General features: G+C 47.8%; 1 protein-coding gene across 1 annotated transcript in view; it reads left to right on the top strand.

Moving 5' to 3' along the window:
- LOC126535746 (spastin-like) overlaps positions 1-681 on the top strand; it is a 43,387-nt gene extending 42,706 nt beyond the window's left edge. Inside the window, exon 7 of the mRNA XM_072285829.1 lies at positions 490-681. Coding sequence (XP_072141930.1) covers positions 490-681 — 192 coding nt within the window. The remainder of the gene's footprint in view (positions 1-489) is intronic.
- Positions 682-14,457: the final 13,776 nt, after the last annotated feature.

Genomic DNA, 14,457 nt, shown 5'->3' with positions numbered 1-14,457 from the left:
GTTCACATGTTGGAGCTGCATAACAAATGCCTCCAACATGTCAAAATGTGAAATTTCACGTCACTGGTAATAAATCTGGACAGGTGTAACGAAAGTGTTCAGCCGACTGCATGAGGCATGAATGGGACAGCACTAACACTATCAAGTGATCCATTGCCAGTAGCGCAAAAGAGGCAGTTGCAAAAAAGTGTTCCTTCTCATGGGAAGGCATCGGCAACCAACTAGTATTCATCAACTTGAATGTTCATATTATCGACCGATATCAATTTCAATTTGAATGTTATTCTTTATGTATGATATTCCAAGGATGGCTTATGCTCATGCTACTGCACTTATTGAAGTGCATCCTTGTACCCAAATCAATTTCACCACATATTCTTGCCAACTCGCTCAGTCTTCTGTTCTAAAGCTGTTGGATATGGATTACTGAACATTTTTCTTGTTTTACTTGGTCGTGCTACATGTGTAAACTTTTTTTTTCATCTGCAGCTGTTCCCAGCTATCTGCGCACCACCCAAGGGCCTGTTGCGCATTGGGCCATCGGGCAATGGCAAGATCATTGTGGCCAAGGCACTGCCTTGGCCCACGAGTGCCACTGCACATGCCTCAACATCAGTGCAGCTTCGCTCACTTCTGAGTGCGTACCTTTTCGTGGAGAATCTTGTGGCTGCGCTTCAGTAGGTAGGAATAGTTTGGCTAGGTAGAGTTGTGACAGGCGTTTCAAGGAGCGTTGCTCAAAGGTGCACTGTCACCTGCAATTTAATCAAAGGGGCTTTTGCCCACAAGCATGTGCTGTTTGGAAGAATATGTGTATTGGTGGGCCACATTGTGAAGTGTGGTTAAGCAGAAAGGAAGGGGACAGAACTGCGAGGCAGTGCAACTGATTGGGCGGACAGTTCTACGTCCCATGTCTTTCCTGTTGTCAAAGATTGCTCTTGTCAACGCGAACCTGCCTTTTGTTCATGCACCCTTTTGATCTTCCCTTCCATCGACCATGCCAGCAGACGTTTAGCACTCTTTCCACCGTCTCTTGAGATCTGTTCTTCGTGTTGATCAATAAAATTTTTATTTTCCCTTAAATGGCAGCGCATACCGAACAGCGGCTGCCTAAAACAGCACTTCTCCACTTTACCTGCCATTTAACAGGGAAATTAGCTAGGCCCCTATCTCAAAGCTTGATTTCCGATTGGCAGCATTCTCTTTGAAATAGCCAGTGATTGTGCTGTTCGTTGTTGGTGAGCCTCTTTTCTTTATCAATTCAGGTTGCCGATGGTGAGAAGCTGGTGCGAGCCCTATTTGCAGTTGGACGAGAACTGCAACCTACCGTAGCCTGTACACATAGGTAAGTGATCAACAGAGCCTCCTGAATGCTGCTCAAAAGCTTGCTTGGAGGGACGCACTCTCCGGCACTCCTGCACGCGCGCACCCGCCAGCACACTTGCACGCGACACTCGCGCCACGCATGTGGACTCGCATGAACACAACGGCATGCACACATTCGCCCACAAACACACTTGCGCGCGTTTGTGTGAATGTGGGCGTGTGCGCCCACATTAGCATGCGCGTACATACACTCGTGCACACTGCACAAACATTTAATTACCTTTCACCACTTTCCTTTCTATTTACGAGTCCTTTAATTGAGCTATGCAGGAAATACTTTTCCCTTTGTTCTCAATGATGTCATTGTTTGTTGATATATAATGATCCGACTAATAATCGGCCCCTCGGTTGGCTTTTTTGTTTCGTTGAGTAAAACTGCACATACAAGTAAACCTCGATATTACGTACGCCAAGATGATGGATTCTGGATATAAAGAAGTATTTACCTTCTCACAACCTCTTGTCCATCGAACACCATGTATATATGACCTCAACATAACAAAATGTGGTGGTATGCGATTTCAATATAACGAAATCTCGATTCCAGCGCAAAAGAATGCCGAGATAAGCAATGGAACCTTCCGCGGACGCAGATGGTCAAGTGATTGAATTACAAGCGGCTGCTTGCAAACACACCCCCCAAATTGCGCGCAGCGTGACAGGAGCGACCGCCGAAGTGGAGTGCGACGAGATCCTATTGCGGTCTGCGCGCTATGTGCTTTAGGTGCGAATGAATGTTTGCAAGGGTAAGACAAGAAGGTGGCTGCACATGCGTCTCCTTCCCGCACAAAGCGAAAGAAAGAAGGGGAGGTCAGCGAGCTCTCGGTAACCCGATCAAGCACGCGCGAGTGGCAGGGTGGTGAACTTGGCGCGATCGCGATTTCTGGCGCGTGCTCGGCCCTTGCTGCACATGGTTGTAAGCACGGCTGAGCGCATGTGCAGCCACGCACTCTAATTTAGAGGTAATCTGCCACGTGTGCAAATAGTGGGCGTACCGAGACGGCGTCTCCTTAGGTAAGCTGTCTTCCCGCGCGTTTAGTATTGGAGGATGCGGTGACCCGCTGGAACGAGAGGCACACGAAGCATCCGCTCCCTGTTGCCCGCGCTTTTCATAATAGCGTTGTCCCATAGTGGGTGACGTTACCTGCTGGGGGTGCGGAGCGCATGTGAAAGTGTGGCTGTTTTGCTTAATTCGTAACGCCGATTGAAGAGATCGCAGACGTGGAATGAAACCGCATCATTTGTCGCCGACTCGCTTATTCATTAAAATGAATTGTTTTCTTATTCGAATTTGCTTTTTTCAATTGCCTGATAATTCGAAAAATTAGGGGCTTCTTTCTGTATATGGAAAATCGATAAGCGGCTGTACCTAATTTTTAAATAGGTCGAATTTCTATACGGCAAAATTTCAATATAACGAAGCAGATTGCTGACTTCACGCACTTCGTTAAAAGACTTCTAACATTATATCCGCACACGCAAAGTTACTACCAATTTGCTTGGTTGCTGCAGTTAAGGTATGCCGTCTGCTCTGTACACAGATGAGGTTGACTCTGTGCTCAGCGAGCGGAAGGACAATGATCACGAGGAAACGCGGAGACTCAAGAATGAACTCCTTGTTTGATGGGGTGAGTGGGCGTTTAACAGTATCCATTGAATTTCATTTGCTTGTTTGACAACATTGGTTTGGTAACTGCAGGAACAAAAACACTGCTCTACTTTTCTGTGAAGCTTGTGGCTGGGCTACTAATTGGGTGGATAATTATTAGTTGGTATGTCTCGTGTAATACTTCTGACGATAAAGAAATTGATAATTAATGCGTATGTTAAAGGGACACTAGAAGATTCATTCGAGGTGAAGCAAATTATTTCGAACACTGATCAGACCATCAGTTCTGAGGACAGTGTGAAGGCGAGAGAATGGGGTAAACTGAGAACAGGATTGGGGTTGCCACTGTGAGTGTGCGATGCCTGCTCCTCTGACATATCTCCTGTTTATGATTAGTTAATTGCAGCCAACTATGGGTTGCCAGGGTACTTATTCTCACATCAGTGCGAGACAGTGTTCAGTATGGCCGGTCCAATTCTTTATTGAGGCATAAAACATTCTTGGCTTGTTTTCAAATGTAACAATTTTACCTAAACTCCACTTCCAATGTGTGTTCTGTCCTTAATTTCAATCCTCACAATCTCCTTGGTGCATACGGAACTCCGAAATGATTTTCTTGTCAATGTACTTCTAAACTCTGATTGCAGGAATACATATGTAGCTGCTGTATTTACCCTAACGGCTTCTTTGCTCTCTAGACTTCTTTGAGCCTTTGAAAGGATGGCTTAGCTCAGAGTCCAAATCCAATTTGCCTATTCAAATGCATGTAAAACGCAGGAAATCATTTTTTAGATAACGTGTTGGGTGATCTTATTGAAATTTGTTACATACGATAAACAAATTTAAATCCCAGCGACTGCTGCAAGTGGAATATTGATGTAGGACCGGAATTGATTTTACGAGAAAACTTGAAAGTTCGTAAGTTTGAAGACAAGACGGAATTACCCGGTTGACATACCCTGAACTATGTACGAAGAACAGATATCAGAGTTCTGTAAATTGCATCTATGAGAATATGGAAAGTCGACAAGTTTGACGTAATAGATAGATATTACCTTGCGCGAATTTTTTAGTCTTTACAATGGTTTCTTAGTCTTAATCACTTATTAGTGGTGTATATTGGGGCACAGAAGATGCATATTTGCGACTTTTTATGCAAAGGCGCAGCAACCGGGAACGGCGAGACAGCCCGAAGCACTGTCCAAAAAGACGCCAGCAGTTCAACAGAGCGAGCCGAGCCGCGCTTTTGCTAGGCAGCTGTGCCGCTAGACACGACTTCGTCTTCTCAATTTTCCCCCGGATGAAAAGAATCATGCTGGCGCCTTAAGAATCGGGAGGCAGAAGGTCGTGGTAGGGCTTGAGCCATGGACAATGTCACGTCCATGCCGGCGCCGCAGCCATCACGCCCTGCCCGTAACCTGAACACAAGTCGAGGGGCGATAATTCTGCTCCCTGAAGACTTGTGGGCGTCGTCGATGCACGGCAAAGGATACAATATTTCCGCGTTACCTTATTTAACCGACGGCAGTCGGCGTAAAATCGAATACACCCATACTTCTTGCGAACGAGAATGACAGGAGATGCCCAGGGACTGTGCGTATGTTGAATAACGTCATGGCGCAGCATCTCTTCGGCTTGGGTGGTAATAACACAGCGTTCTCCGGCAGAGATGCGGTAGGGTCGTTGGCGTAACGGCTGTTGCGTATGGGTCGCAAGCCCCAAGGGTAGCGTTGGCCTGGCGACCTGGGGCACAACTGGAAGCATCCGAAGGTCCTGGCAAAGCAAGAGTCGAATGATAACAGAACAACTTGTTTATTCTAGCATCGCAAAAGAGCGGCCGGTCAAGTCGACCGAAGTGGAGAAACGGGAGAGCACGTTACTCGACGGAAGAAATCGGAGCTTCTCTCGGCGGCCGGGGGGGGCAGCTGCTTTTATACTCTCGGAGTTGAGGGCAAGAGGGAACGCCTCGATAGAGGCGCACGTGACGGCACCGCTCGGGCACGTTGGGACGAGTAGGTGACGCATCCGCCGGGCCGGCGCCGGTCAGACCTCCTCGCTTCACAGTTGGGGGAGCTCCTCTCCCCGGCTGCCGCGCTTTGACAAGCGTCGGCACCAACATGCACACACACACGCGCGCGCACACGAAGACACGTGGCATTGAAACATGCCTGGACGCGCTTGGCGGGGAGGCGTTGCGGCAGCGCTGAACCCGCCAAAATGTCCGCCGCTTTGAATGAAGCCCCGGCGTCCGTTGCATCCGCGCCGGCTATACCGCGCGTCATAGGCGAAACGTAACACGGCTGATGAGAACCGGTGTCAATGAAGGGCTGCACTTCCGATGTGCGGTCGAGTTGAGGTAGTGAAACGCCAAATGAATTTATAAAGTGGTGCAGAACATCAAGAAGGTCGGCGCGTTCGCAAGGTGTGAGGGTATCGGCGATGACACTCGAAACGCATACCTGGACATCAGAAGAGTCTCCAGGGACGTCAACCAAGTGCGAAGAATCGAGGAGTTCCACAAAGCCAAGGCATTCCCCGACGAGTAACGTAACAGGCGCACATAGTGCTTTGGAGAAGTATATGTTGCTGCAGCTGCCGGCGACGTAAAGCGTTGCGAACTGTAGTGGGAGACTTGCGGCTCATGAAAACGTCGGACGGTGTGAAGAGGACCGTTGCATCATTGATGGTATCGAAAGAAACGGACACGAGGGCGAAGGAGCCAGGTGGAATATATGTCGTCGCGCACGGTAAGTTTAAAAGGGAGATCACGATCTTCGTGGAGTGGTGCGTCACACAAAGGGGAAAATTCAGCTTCGGCGTGTGCGCTGTCGATCACGGTTTATGACAGGTTCAGAAGTCCTATCCGAGGATGACGTCATGCGACAAGGTGGGAAGAACAATATAATCAGTGATGTAAACAATGCCGTGAATAAGCAGACGTACAATACAGGCTAATGCAGGATAAGGCAATCAATAAGCGTAAGACACCTGACATAAGGAAGTATAATATGGACAGAATTGAACGTGCTCTCAGGAACGGAGAAGCAACTGCGCAACGGAGAAGCAACAGTGAAGGAGAAACTAGGAATACGCAAGAATCAGACGTCTGCGTTAAGAGACAAAGCCGGCAATATCATTAGTAATATGGATGAAATCGTTCAAGTAACTGAGGAATTCTATATATTTATACAGTACCAGTGGCACCCACGCCGATAATGGAAGAGAGAATAGTATAGAGGAACTTGAAATCCCACAAGTAACGCCGGAAGATGTAAAGGAAGCCTTCGGAGCTATCCAAAGGGCGAAAGCAGCTGGGGAGGATCAGGTAACAGAAGATTTGTTGAAGGATGGTGGGCAGATTCTAGGAAAAAGTGAACACCCTGTATACGCACTAGTTCATGACTTCGAGCGTACCGGAATCTTGGAAGAACGCTAACATATTCCTAATCCATAAGAAAGGGGACGCCAAAGACTTGAAAAATAATAGACCGATCAGCTTACTGTCCGTTGCCAACAAAGTATTTACTAAGGTAATTGCAAATACAATCAGAAACACCTTAGACTTCCGTCAACCAAAGGAGCAGGCAGGATTCCGTAAACGCTACCCAACAATAGACAATATTCGCACTATGAATCAGGTGTTAGAGAAATGGCGGAATATAACCGACCATTTTATATATAACTTTCAATGATTACGAGAAAGCGTTTGATTCAGCGGAAACCTCAGCAGTCATGGAGGCATTACGGAATCAGCCGTATGTAAAAATACTGAAAGACATCTACGGCGGCTCCACAGCCATCGTAGTCCTCCATAAAGAAAGCAACAAAATCCCATTAAAGAAAGGAGATACGATCTCTCCAATGCACGTCACAGCGTGTTTACAGGAGGTATTCAGAGACCTGGATTGGGAAGAATTGGAGATAAGAGTTATTGGAGAATACCTTAGTAACTTGCGATTCGCTGATGATATTGCCTTGCTTAATAACTCAGGGGACCAATTGCAATGCATGCTCACTGACCTGGAGAGGCAAAGCAGAAGAGTGGGTCGAAAGTTAATCTGCAGAAAACTAAAGTAATGTTTAACACTCTCGGAAGAGAACAGCAGTTTACGATAGGTAGCGAGACAGTGGAAGTGGTAAGGGAATTCATCTACTTAGGACAGGTAGTGACTGCGGATCCGGATCATGAGACTGAAATAATCACAAGAATAAGAATGGGCTGGGGTGCGTTTGGCAGGCATTCTCAGATCATGAACAGCAGGTTGCCGTTATCCTTCAACAGAAAAGTGTATAACAGCTGTGTCTTACCAGTACTCACGTACGGGACTGAAACCTGTAGGCTTACGAAAAGGGTTCTACCTAAATTGAGGACGACGTAGCGAGCTATGGAGAGAAGCATGATGGGTGTAAGAAAAGAGCAGATTGGGTGAGGGAACAAACGCGTGTTAATGACATCTTAGTTGAAATCAAGAAAAAGAAATGGGCATGGGCAGGACATGTAAAGAGGAGGGAAGATAACAGATGGTCATTAAATGTTACGGACTGGATTCCAAGGGAAGGGAAGCGCAGCAGGGGGCGGCATAAAGTTAGGTGGGCGGATGAGATTAAGAAGTTTGCAGGGAAAACATGGCCACAATTAGTACATGACCGGGGTAGTTGGAGAAGTATGGGAGAGGCCTTTGTCCCTGCAGTGGGCGCAACCAGGTTGCTGCTGCTCATGATGATGATGACAATACAGGCTGCTTGCGGAGTGACGTGTGGCGCACTTGCCATACGAAGCTACAGTGCAGATAGTGGCGTGGTCACCTTGGGCAGTGAATGACACTGTTTGGCGTTCATCACAGAAACGGCTGCGCCCGTATCCACAAGAATGAAAGCACAAATTTCGACCACGTTAGCAGGACAGGCCCAAGGACTTAGACCATTCGAATGGGACGCAGTTCTTGCCTCTTGAACTGCGACATTCAGTTTTCCTTGTCAGGCGGTGCGGTTCGCCGACGTATTGGGGAGAGCGAGCGTCGGCAATCGGATGGTGAGCGACGCTACGGAAATTCTGGGAGGTCAGCACGAGCATACGGTTGGGGGGAAGGAGCGGCGTATTGGCGAAAGGGCTGGCTGCCATACTGGAAGGGCCGAGAGGCGTCGCCGAAAGCTTGAGGGAGGCGGCGGCAATATCGGGTGACGTGTCCGGGAAAGCAGCAAGAATAACAGGTGGGAGGATTGTCAGGCGTCGTCCAAGAACTAGCTGTCGGTGCGGTCCAAGATGCAACATAGGCTTCCGGTGGCACGGGTTGGGACTGGGCCAAGAAAGACTCCGTCGGAGGCCTGCGTAAGTAAGAGGCGCGGCCACAGGCAATACTGGCTGCGCATAGCTGAGAGGCGTGGCGACAGGCTGCACTTCGGCTGGAGAGTTGAGATTCGAGGTTCCAGGCGGCTGTTGCTATGCGGAAAGGACAACTTGAGCAGCCTCTTCGGAAACGAGGATGCGGAGCGTGTTTGGAAGACCGGATGTGGACTCCTGAGTAAAGGGGCTAAAGAAGGTTGGCGGGCAACTTCCTCACCCACGAAGTCCTTCACCCGCTGAACGAGTGAGGAAGGGTTGTACATGCTGTTAAGGCTCGCCAACGAGTCGAGTCGTCGCTTCCCGGAACACTCAAAGTGGAAGCGCATTGGTTCCTTAACTCATCATAATTTTGGCATCGGCTGACGACTTTGGAGACGTTGTGCGGATTCCTGGCTAGGAGCATCTGGAATGCGCCGTCATCGATGCTTTTGAGTAAACGGGGAATTCGCTCAGCTTTGGGCATAGCGGCGTTGACCAGTTTATAAATGTCCACGATTTCTTCAATGTAGCTTGTGAACGTTTCTGCCGTCTGCTGTGCTCGGGCGCGCAAGCGTTGTTCAGCGCGTCGCGTGGGGTCCCGTTGTCGTGGAATGCCGGTGTACATGACGGACTGTGGGGTCAGCGCCGTTTGGGATGAGCTGTCGCTCATGGCGCGCAGTAGCGTTTTAGATCGCAGCTCCAGGGCTTGAAGCGACGGGATTTTGGTTCCCGCACCTCGACCAATTGAGAAGAGCTTCTTTTGTGGCTCGTTATGCAAAGGCACAGCGAGCGCTAACGGCGAGACCGCCCGAAGCACTGTCCAAAAAGACTCCAGCTATGAAGAGCGCGTGCCGAGCCGCGCGTCGGCGATGCGACGGTACCGCGAGGCGCGTCTTCTTCACAGGTCCATTTATATTTCATCAATTATGTCCGCTTTAGATGTACCATTAGCGACAAATAACAAAATTGGATTGTTTTTCATTGTTCAGTTGCAAAGCTGTAGGCTTGGCCGTTTTATTGTCTGAAAAATGGCAAATTTCACCATTTATTATGAAATCGAATCGGCAGCCTAAATATGAAATCTGCTTCAAATGGCCACTAGATCTAAACTTCCTTAAATGCAGCAAATATCGTGATGTGTGGTGCAGTGGTTGTCACGAAAACCAATTCCTCTTTTGCCATGTGTTTAGGTAGGAGCCCCTGTGCTAAAGCTTTCTCTTAGAGCACTGAGTCTTGGATGAGTTCGTAATTCGTGCAGCGCATTGATGCACTAAACGGCATGGACTATAAGGCAGTAATTTTAATGAGTTGGGTCGGGTAGATTGGAAACGGTGCTACATCAGCATAGTCGTGGCACTGGAATCATAGCCTCAGAAACATGGCGCTGCAAACACTGGCTAACTACAATCAGGTAACCGAAGACGCAGCCTCATTGGTAAGCACGCAGTGAACAATTTCTCAGCCCTTGTCGTCGCTTTGGGCAATAAGCTGTTAGGGCTGCTGGTTTTGGCCAGCGATAGTGAATGGTTACGCACATAAACACTCCTTCCAACGGCATTCTTGTGACGATCTAGAAAGTTCTTGTACACTACCTTTTCTTGTCATTGTTTTGACTCCGCACATCTTTACTCGTTTCTTATGCGCTGGAACATGTCCTTGTCTAAATTTCAACTAGCCCAACCGCCTTACATGCATTTATGTGAACCTTATTTATTGTAAGGCTCCTTCAGTGTTAGCCATGCACTGTATTTTTGAGTCTTATGAACTCTACTGCAATACTGTCTAACAATGCTCTCTAACCAAGCTTGTGTCCCAGTACAAGGTTTAGAAACATAACGAGGTTGTCTACTCGCAGGAAAACACACTGACACTTTCTTACGCGATTTATGTAGGCAACATTCTTTTTCATAGTTTTGCACGCACAGCGTTCAAGCAAATATTACTAAGTGCCTTTCTCAGCTTCTCCTTTTTCATCACGACGGGATGTCGTGTTGCAGAGACGCCCTCCAGACAGTTGAAGGCGTGTTACATTGCTGTGGCTCAAAGTGGTCTTAGCTGTCAACGTAGACTGCCTACAGTACTGGCAAGAACTGGAGCACGCCCGTACTATCCACGCAGACATTGTAGCTTGCACATGTAGCTTGCTCACGTAATCCACTTCAGTTTGGCTGAGTGTAGTGCTCTCTTTTGCAGCTCCACACAAGGAGTGAAGAGCGGATTCTTGTGATGGGTGCCACAAACAGGCCTCAAGAGTTGACGCTGCTGCACTAAGGTGAGTACATCAATGCCTTATCAGTGACGTCAGCACAGGCTGCTTGAGGAATGCAGGTCTCCAGTTATGTTCAGTACATGAAACCAGGTGGATTCAAAATTAAATGATTGCTGCTAGACAAGACCAGCGCGGATCATACATTGCGTGATAACGATCGTGTTTGCAAAGTATTACATCGCTACGCGCCGCGGAAAGGTCTGAAATTTCAAACCGAACGCCTTTTTTCCTTCTCCTTTCGACCTCCGCGCTCCAAGCCGGATAATGACGTATTCGAGTCTTCAATGTGACGTCGCTCGTGGTGACACAAGACTTCGAGAATTATTGAAGGCGCTTCTTGTTATTTCTGTCATCTGTTGCTTGAATTGACAAATCGAAGTTTAGAGAAATAATAATACAGACAAAGGGAATATCTGCGTGTTTTCTGCTTTACTTCGCATAGAAGCAAGAGAGATGTATTTCGGCTTCGTCTGCTTGTTCCCACGCTTGTGCGGTGACGCACACAGGTATAGACACTATGCCATTTTCTAGGCTGTTACAGCACATGATCATGCTCTTCGATCCGTTTGTTCTGACTCAATATTTGTGCAGCGCTGAATTATACCGCTAGTCATGTTTCTAGTCACACACTTGTAGAGGCTGTAAATGCTAACACTAGGCTGCATTGTGAGGCTGCCCAGATAATACTTTTTCTCAGTGTATTGCGACGCCACCTACCCCCAGCACACAACAGCTGGATCCTCCTGCGTCTAACCGTGCGTGGCGCAGTCGTTTCCGGAGTAAAGGGTGTCGAGAGGTTGAGCCAATGTCGGGCGCTTGGACTTCCACGGGCCTTAGGCGGCGGCAACCATTATCGCACCATAAAAGACTGTCGCTACTCTTCACAGCGGTGACATACTCGAGGTCATCAGGAATGTCATGTCCTGATTCGTTTTGCGTAGCCACCTCGGCCGCCTCATCTTCCGATATAACGGTCCCACAGAGTCCCATTATATGTCCAAAGTCCACACCAAAAGTGTACTCCTTTTGCATCTCCGCGATCCTAAGCAGGCTTACCTCGTGGAACAGCTTGATCGCGTTGCCGGCCAGGAGATTCACCTCCAGTCAAAATCGAATAAACGGGAGCACATGTTCCTCCTTATAATCGAACACTGTGAAGAATAGCTGCTATAACGAACTATCATAATATCTCTAGCCACCTAAGTCTTTGAGGGGGTATTATAACGATATTTCGCTACGAATTCTGGCAAATCGTGTCACCCATGTAACGAGGCCAAGCTTCATATTTCTGAAGGAACATAAGTATACACTACATGCACTGGAGTGGAGAAAGAATTAACGACAGCGATTGTCATATAAATCAACTGCTTATGAGCAAGCGAACTGAACGTTTGAAATTAATAAGGATGACGTTTTAGCCTTGAAGGCTAGACTATGCCACGCTTGATGCCACTTAGCGGACCGTGCCCTCGTGGAGTCTCTGACGTTGAGCTGCGTTCTTGGCGTCATCGGCTCTTGCTCATCCTTTACGCGTCTTCGCAGGTATGCTCTGCTTCTAGGGCTGCCGAGTTGGCAAGACGTCGACGTTTCGCCTGTCGCTGCTGCTTTCCACATTGCACATCGTATAGGTGCTGGTCTTTAGGTGTACGGATCATGCGCGGCTTTCTTATAGGGAACGGCTGAGCAAGATGGTACCCAAATTCCCTTTGGTCGTCGTATCAGGCGCGCGCTACATCACGCACTAGGTCATACATACACAGAGCTACCGCTGAAGGGCTTTTACGATGCCGTTCTAAAGACACAGTTGTTGTAGACGCAGCTGCGATGGAGCGCCATTTAGACACAGGTGGCCACTAAACCGAGCCTCGACGTGAGCGACGATATGATTGGACGTGGGCGCAGTCCAAAGTAGTGCATGAAACATTTCTTTGCAATTTGCAATGGAGCATACTACCTAGTTAATTAGCAGAATGAAATGTGGAAGGACTAGTTTTATTGTAGCAGACAAATATGGGGCAGCCTATTTTCTTCCTTAAGGAAGCCCATGTATTGAAAAGAAACGGGAATTCCAAAATATTTAGAAATCCACTGTCAACTGCGTAATTATGAAAAGTAAATTAAACTAGGTGTACTGTTAGTCGTGTTCACGGCAATTTCTTCCATAATTTGTGTGGAGATAGTTTACATAAAACAAGAATTGCAGCCATGTTCTGCAACCATACTCCCTCCATAATTCCGCAACGTTTGCAACTTCGCTGTGAACTAATTATAACATGTAAATGAAACAGTAATGATAGTCTTCATAGGGGCCAATATCGTAACAATTTTTATCCGAGATGCCTGCATTAGATTGAGAGCTGCAGAGTATTCCCGATAAAGTTGGCTCTGCTGCAAGGCTGTTTATGTTTATGCCACAATTTCATTGGAGGGTAGGAATAGACAGCTTCGCTGTAAGAGTTTATTTTGCCACCAACTGAATAGTGGAGGGCGGACTGCGCGGTGCTGCATTACAAGCATGAAGATGCTCGCCCGTTTGGTCGCTGTGCTTTTAGGCTGAACAAAAGAATGAAAAGGTATATGCCCATGCAAACCAACACTGAACCAACAATTTCATGCTTGCACATTCTTTTTTCGAGAATCGACTTTCCCAGGAATTTAGTATCTTATACATGGCTAGCTGGAGCGCCAAAATGCACAGGTCCGACTGCACGGGGGTGACACGTTGTCTTCCTCCCATTAGTTTATTTTTGCCCAGAGTGCATTATGCGCCATAGTGATTGTGAGGTCATCGCTATTGGACTAAGTGGCAGCGACATTGCTCTGTGACTACGCTGGTTGTTCACAGTTGCTCCATGGGTTCGGCGGTAGTGTTACCGCTTTTACCACGCAAACACACACACACACCGAGGGGTCATCGCATTGAACTTATATGGGTAAAAACAGTGACGCTGACGAACCTTGGTCCGCGGCAAAAACCTGCGCATTCACACGAAGTCTCCTTCACTGAACGTAGCCACTCGATGCCAATGGTGAATGGGTTCCTGGAACTCCTTTCGTGCGGTCTGCTCTACAACAGAAGGCGTGACCAGGTCCAGCGTTGTCCTGAGGCATCTCTCTCAGAGCAAAAGCAGAGGGTGCCTCTGCAGTAGTTGCTTGTGAAGTGTTGCCGTGCAATACGAAGAAGCCCGAAAGGTGCGAAGGTGATGTGGATCCATTGGACTTCCAAAGCGTAGCCTTGAGTATCTGTACAAACCGTTCTGCCACACTATTGCTTCTTGGATGGTACGGAACCGTTCCCACGCTCTTGGTTCCGACTCACTACAGGTGCTCCTAGTAATCTGTGGAGGTGAATTGAGTGCTGCTGCCAGACTCTAAGGGGTTGGGAAATGTTAATTTGCAAAACAGTTTGTGCAGGCATGAAATGGCTGTTTCACTAGTGAAAGTTTGTATTGGCAATGCTTCTGACCAATTGGAAGGTGCATCGACCACCACGAAGTACGTCACACCGTTTGCAGGGCAGTCAAAATTGACATGTAAGCGTTCACAAGGGCTTATAGGTCATACCCAAGTATGTAGAGGAACTTCAGTGCTAATTTGCGGTTAGATTCACTAATTGTACTAGAGGTTAAGTGCTGAATGTCAGTGTCGATGTTAGGCCACCACATGTAGGTGCCTGTTAGTTTCGCGGTGGAAACTGCCCCTGGATGCGCTTGATCCAATTTGGCCAAATTTCCTAACATTTTCCAGGACAACAGACATGCCTATAAAAGTGTATCCTCGATGTACGGATAGTTGTAGTCCCCTGCAATTAAAAGATTTATCTCATCTGGGACACTGTGGCCAGCCTGGCAGAATATCCTGAGTCACTTAACA

Source organism: Dermacentor andersoni, unplaced genomic scaffold (assembly GCF_023375885.2).
Source record: "Dermacentor andersoni unplaced genomic scaffold, qqDerAnde1_hic_scaffold ctg00000079.1, whole genome shotgun sequence".
Lineage (NCBI taxonomy): Eukaryota > Metazoa > Arthropoda > Arachnida > Ixodida > Ixodidae > Dermacentor > Dermacentor andersoni.
The sequence above is the reverse complement of the archived record's forward strand: the minus strand, read 5'-3'. Positions and strand labels throughout refer to the sequence as shown.